A 6,648-nucleotide genomic window follows, 5' to 3' on the forward strand; every position below is an offset into this window, starting at 1 on the left:
ATGAGATCAGACCTAATGCCCCTCCTGTATCAGCTAGTCCTGGGTATAGGAAGAGCCTCACTCTAAGCCTGTTTTATAAGGTATGGACAATTGGACATGTGTATGTACATGTACATGTACAGTAACTTCTTTATCTTACAGTAATATGTAATACAATGTACATGTACATTGCTTGATACTACAGGGTGTTTGTCAATTTTCATTTTATTTTACATGTTTTAATGTTGTTCAGAAGTTTTAAGCTATTTCCAATCAAAATTGGATTTTTTAACAAATTTTTGAAGTTGCTCGAAAATTGGGTCAAAATCCCTGTACTATAGTACAGTGTCACGGGTCAAATTTGTCAAAAATAAAAAAGAGAGAATTCTCCATTTTAATAATTTTTTCTAATGCATATACATGTTTTAATGTTGTTCAGAAGTTTTAAGCTATTTCCAATCAAAATTGGATTTTTTAACAAATTTTTGAAGTTGCTCGAAAATTGGGTCAAAATCCCTGTACTATAGTACAGTGTCACGGGTCAAATTTGTCAAAAATAAAAAAGAGAGAATTCTCCATTTTAATACTTTTTTCTGATGCATATACATGTACTTATGTTGCGTAGAAAGTTTGACCTGATTCTGATCAAAATTGAATTTTTTACGAATTTTTAAAATTGCCCAAAAATTGGGCCAAAGACCCTGAACTACATGTACATGTATATAGTACTGGGTATTTCTTTAAAAATAGTTTTGCCTGTTACTTATTATCTTTCTTGACTCTTTTTTTATTTTAGTTTTATCTTGAGGCTCTTGGTAGTGCTAACATTAATCCCCTCTACCAGTCAGGAGCTGTACCTTATGTTCGTCCAGTGTCCCAAGGGTCCCAGTCATACAGCACTGACTCCAGCAAGTATCCTGTGAATCAACCACTACCCAAACTGACTGCTACTCTACAGGTACATGTACATGTACATGTAGCACAATGAAATTGAGCTTGTACACGTACATGTACTACATGTACATAGAATTATTAGTTTATAGATAACCATAAACTATTGATCATAACCATAGCCTATAACTTCATCCATGTACATGTACACATGTACATGCATGTAGTTATAATTTTGAAATACAAGTGTTTGTACTGTTTACCAAGTTATGCATTGAGTTATAGTGTGCGTGTGGATTTCTCATTTCTTTCTTTTACTGTCCTTTTAGGCTTCAGGTGAGGCAGAGTATACTACTGATATTCCACGTCGTCCTGGAGAGCTGGCTGCAGCATTTGTACTCACTACTCAAGTTAGATACTAGTCAACACTATTATTATAATAATATGCATGTATTTATGAACAGGGTAATGCAAAGATATTATCAATGGAAACATCTGAAGCAATGGTACAAAATCATGAAATATTTAACATTTTTTATTTTTATTATTTTAAAGGCAGTCGAAGGTGCAGTAGCAATAGTGTCTGCTAAAGACATTCCTCAAAATGGAAAGAATGATTTTATGCTTGGATTAGGTGGTGACCCTGAGATTGTAAGTACACATACATTGTACATTTACAATCCCAATGTACCATATATACATGTAATAGTTGGTTTATTTCACGTTGAATTAATTTTCAAGCAGGCTCAAATCCAATAAAATTAATTTTAATAAATTTTATTAACATGAGATAAATATTATGAAAAAATTTTTAAATCACAAAAATTCCAACAAACATTTTATGTACAATGTACTGTAGGTATTTGCTACTGATGTATCAGAGTATGCTGGTCAAGCAGTTGGACTAGCACTGGCTGATACTCAAGAGCATGCTCTTCAAATGGCCAAAGCTGTAACTCTTACCTACCAGACTCAAGGGAAGCAGATACTCACCATACAAGATGCTATTGATGCTAAATCCTTTTATGATAAAGAGCCAGATATTGTTGTTGGAGATGCTGATGGTATGTAAAAGCCTAAATACATGTACATGTATACTGCATACTGTATAGCGGGAAATTTTGGAGGGAGTTAGATGTAAATTTGGCAAATTGCTAAAATTTGGTGATTGGCGAATTAGTGGCCACATGCTGTTGAGCATGCGTAATTGCGTATAATGGCTCAAAATGATGGATTTCATTTTGGCAAATGGCTATTGAAACGCAAAATTTGCCAAATTTAATTCCCTCCATAATTTCCCGCTATGCAATGTGTAATCAAGTACTTTTTACAGGTTCTATTAAAGGATCAGATCATGTTGTTACTGGTGACATTTATTGTGATACACAGTATCATTTCACTATGGAGACTCAAGTAATAGATATATTTATCTCTATCTTACTTTTCCTATCCTTCCTTTCTCTTTTCTCTCTCTCTTTTTCTGTCTCCCTCTCTCTCTCCCTTCTTGTTTTAATGTTAAGACTGCATTTGTAATACCTGAGGATGATGGTTATACAGTCTACAGCTCAAACCAGTGGGCTCAGTTGGGACAATTTGCTGTTGCTGGCATACTTGGAATACCAGAAAACAAGTATTCATTTTAGATCAATAATAGATCGAATTTTAGTATGGTTGATCTATATTAATAAATGATATATATTTTATTTAGGGTTACAGTAGTCATTAAAAGAGTGGGCGGTGCTTACGGGTCTAAAATCAGTCGTGCCTCTCAGGTAGCAGCTGCCTGTGCTTTAGGATCATACGTCACTCAAAGGTTAGAAGGAGAGAGAGAGAGAGAGTTGAATGTTTAGAAAAAATGTGTATGTGTTTGCATGTGATGAAATACATGTACATGTACTATGAATGACATAATTTTAAAGGGACATGTTCATGGAAATAGATGCACACGTCACTGTAGAGGAAGTAAACATTAAATTGGGTGTGCAACAGATTATTAATTAATAGTTATAACACGTCTTTAGACACACGTAGAGTGTAGAGATACAGCAATCAGGCCAAGAACCAGGAGTAGGCATCTGTAGAACACTTCTTTCTACCAGTATTAGCTCTTTTACTACCCCCAGACACTCTTTTAGTGAAGAAACACCAGGAACATTTACATGTACAAGTAGCCACTCGAGTAGCCATTTGGCCTTAATATTTATTGGTATGACCACACGTTATGAATAGTTATCTATGCTACACAATATGAATACATGTATTATGCCAAGAAACGGGCCATTTTTTTAAGATGACGTGCTTTCGTGAACATGTCCCTTTAAAGTTGATCGAAAAGCCAGCCCATTGCTGTAATCACATGTACATGTAGTTTACACAAGTACAGAAATGTTAACCACATTTTCATGCAACCCATGATAGCTTTTACAAATACCTGAGTATAAAACCACTTGGTGGTATGTCAAGTCATTAAGTCATTTAGTCTAGTCTGAAGAGTGGCTGAACTATCGGGCAATACAATTTTTGTAAGGGTCTTTAGAGACCCTGCAATGTAAATTAATTTTTCTTTGATTTTCACAAAATTGTTTTATGCTAACCATGTACCATATAGTGTTTGCATGAAGCAAGCAATGTAGAGTAAACATGACTCAATGTGCTTGCCAGCCTACACATTATAAGAAAAACAGGTTCACCACATGCATGTATCTGGTAAAAATTATTGACCCACAACTGATACATGTAGATGCTCTTACCACTTTTCATAAATTATTAATAAAATGGCTTTATGGTTAGTTTGTAGAGGTGAGCGATACCAGAAATTTTGAATCGATACCGATACCAAGTAGTCTGAGTCTCAGTATTGATGGTATCGAGTAGTGAATGAGTAGTCAGCTACTGTGCATGAACAATTAAGTTATAATTAGTTATTAATAAAAATGAAGATAAATAAGTCGCCATTTTGTAATTATTAAAGGGTGTGGCCATAAGTATGACGTCAAAAATAGTTGTGGTGGGGTGTGGTTACTTACTACTCGATACCAGGATTTGGTATCGAGTACTTGGTATTGGAGGCCTGGTATCAGATATATGAGTACTTTGGTATCATATCGCCCACCTCTATTAGTTTGATAATAATTATACTTAATGACTACATGCATGTAATTTACAGGCCAGTGAGGCTACACATGGATCTTGAGTCTAACATGAAAATGGTTGGGAAGAGATACCCTTACTATGCCAAATACACTGTAAGACCTCTCCCCTACTGCATGTAGATACACGTACATCATAATCATCTCTTCCCTTGTTTTCTCCCACAGGTTGGTTGTACTAAGGCTGGGGTTCTAAATGGGATTAAAATTGATGTGTACACTGATGCTGGCTGCAGTAGCAATGACTCCTACTTACCTTATGCACTAAGAAACCTTGATAACAGTATGTTTAGCTTACATGTACATGTATATGCCATACCGTATAGTGTAAAATTTTCAAGTGCTGTAAATTTCATGGATTTCACGATTTTTAAAGATTTGCTAAAATTACTTTTGTGGATGTCAAATTATTACGGTACAAGATGGCAGGCAGCATAAATTCACAAAAATTAAATCCTCAAAAAAGTTTTTTAGTTAAATCTATGAAATTTACCACCCTTGAAAATTTTGCGCTATATGGTAGCATAATTATGTCATATTTCTTATTATAGCTTACAACTGCTCTAATTGGTCAATAACACAGACTACCTGCAGAACACACACTCCCAGTAATACTTATACTAGGGCACCTGGTAAGAATTTGTAGGCATCAAAATGCATACAAAGCATACTAATATTATGTACTAATTTTGTAAGGAATTTTGCTGGAAATATCATTTTTTGTACTCTATACGCCATATACATACATGTATTTTTGTAGGGATTAAATTTCACAAAATTAAACTCTGCAAAATAGCGTGCTGATTATAGTAGATGTGGTAATTACATTAAAATCACAAAATTTTTATTTGCAAAAACAAAATTTTACACTCACAAAATATATGGCATATACAGTATTTTCAGCTTCGAAATCCACTCACTGTAACTAATAGCATTCATTGGTAACTGTATTGTTAGGGTATCTGCCTGGTGTGTTCATTATTGAGTCACTAATGGATGATGTAGCTACCAAGATAGGCATGGATGTCGAGGAATTCAAGCATGCCAACTTTTATAAGAAAGGAGACATTTCTCTTCTGGTAAGTTATTATCAATTTTGTCTTTTTATTTTTGCCTTTTCCTCTGTCTTTAATAAATCCTTTCTCTCTTTCTTTTCTTGCAGTCATTCCCACCAAAGGGACAGGCTTTGACATACTGTAATATTGATGACCTCTGGCAACGTAAGTTCACACATGTACATGTATCTACATGTATTAGTATCACTGGATATTGCATGTACAATCAAGACCTACCATGTAGCGAAAAATTTTTTAAAGGCTTTAGATTTCTCAAATTTTTTAAAATTCTTCATGTATTTTGTGGATTTAATTTTTGCGAATTTATGCCGTCTGTCACCTTGTACCAAAATAATTTGATTTGTATGAATCTTCAAACAATTACAAAATTCGCGAAATTTACAGCCCTTATTTCTCTTATGCTGCAACTTACAAAATTCTTAACTCTCACAGAAATGATGAAGACTGCTGATGTCCAGGCTGGAAAAGGCAAAATCTCAGACTTTAACAAAGTGACACTGAATATAACATTCAGTATATGATTTAATAACACATTCCCTGTAGGCTAACAGGTGGAGGAAGAGAGGGTTGTCTGTGGTCCCATTGAGATATGGTCTAGAATGGAATGGGACTAATAGCACTGTATTGGTTAGTGTGTATTCTGGGGATGGATCAGTCTCTGTTGTACATGGAGGAGTTGAGATAGGACAAGGAATTAACACTAAAGTAAGTTTTAAAAATAAAGTACAATAAATACTATAATACCGTATAGTGGAATATTTTTATGACCCAAAAATTTGCTGATTCATTCAAAATCTATTTCATGGCTTTAATTTTTGTGATTTCCTATTTTTTGGGGTATTAAGTTTATCTTTGCACATTTTATTTTTGTGTCATAATTTGTAAATTTTGAAAAATGGGAAATCCATGAAAATTAGATTTCCTCTATATGGTAATAATGTTATAAAACCAAGAATATAGAATGAATATATTAAAAATTAACTTACAATGTTCTTTTTGTGAAGGTTGCACAGGTCACTGCCAGTACTCTTGGTATTCCATTGAGCTCAGTTACTGTTGTACCTACTAATACATTCACAAGCCCCAACAACACTACAACTGGTGGTAGTGTTACCAGTGAGATCAACTGTAAAGTATGTCATTCACAATGTACATTAATAATGTAAAAAATTATAATAATTTTACCATTACGCAGTACTTTTAGTCAGGCAAAATTTTACCGCTGCATTTCTATTATAAAGATATTACCTTAATTGTACCATAACAAGAGTAGATCTACATGTACTCTTGACCATAATAATAGAAATTTTACTGTATTTCTATTAATTTCTACAGGGTGCACTGTTAGCCTGCCAGTCATTAAAGCAAAGACTTGATAAAGTGAAGGAAGGATTGATATCAGATGGTGTGTCTGATCCCACCTGGCTACAAATAGTACAAAAAGCTTTCTCCAGTGGAATAGACCTCTCAGAGAAACGCTAGTAAGCACTGCATTGTGTCCCTACCTGATTTTAGTCTGATATAACTCAGTGAGTTTGCTACTAATGAGTTAT

The 6,648-nt window shown here is 34.2% G+C and overlaps 1 protein-coding gene across 1 annotated transcript in view; it reads left to right on the forward strand.

The window, feature by feature from the left end:
- LOC100639167 (xanthine dehydrogenase/oxidase-like) overlaps nt 1–6,648 on the forward strand; it is a 10,641-nt gene that overhangs the window by 2,874 nt on the left and 1,119 nt on the right. The window contains exons 3-20 of the mRNA XM_020003174.1: nt 776–937; nt 1,200–1,280; nt 1,335–1,376; nt 1,426–1,521; nt 1,730–1,934; nt 2,204–2,283; nt 2,391–2,500; nt 2,579–2,683; nt 4,037–4,115; nt 4,188–4,302; nt 4,571–4,651; nt 4,977–5,098; nt 5,182–5,239; nt 5,528–5,586; nt 5,639–5,800; nt 6,100–6,228; nt 6,431–6,576; nt 6,626–6,643. Of these exons, the coding sequence (XP_019858733.1) occupies nt 776–937; nt 1,200–1,280; nt 1,335–1,376; nt 1,426–1,521; nt 1,730–1,934; nt 2,204–2,283; nt 2,391–2,500; nt 2,579–2,683; nt 4,037–4,115; nt 4,188–4,302; nt 4,571–4,651; nt 4,977–5,098; nt 5,182–5,239; nt 5,528–5,586; nt 5,639–5,800; nt 6,100–6,228; nt 6,431–6,576; nt 6,626–6,643 (1,850 nt within the window). The remainder of the gene's footprint in view (nt 1–775; nt 938–1,199; nt 1,281–1,334; nt 1,377–1,425; nt 1,522–1,729; nt 1,935–2,203; nt 2,284–2,390; nt 2,501–2,578; nt 2,684–4,036; nt 4,116–4,187; nt 4,303–4,570; nt 4,652–4,976; nt 5,099–5,181; nt 5,240–5,527; nt 5,587–5,638; nt 5,801–6,099; nt 6,229–6,430; nt 6,577–6,625; nt 6,644–6,648) is intronic.

This window comes from Amphimedon queenslandica, unplaced genomic scaffold (assembly GCF_000090795.2).
Source record: "Amphimedon queenslandica unplaced genomic scaffold, v1.1 AMPQUscaffold_12727, whole genome shotgun sequence".
NCBI classification, from domain to species: domain Eukaryota; kingdom Metazoa; phylum Porifera; class Demospongiae; order Haplosclerida; family Niphatidae; genus Amphimedon; species Amphimedon queenslandica.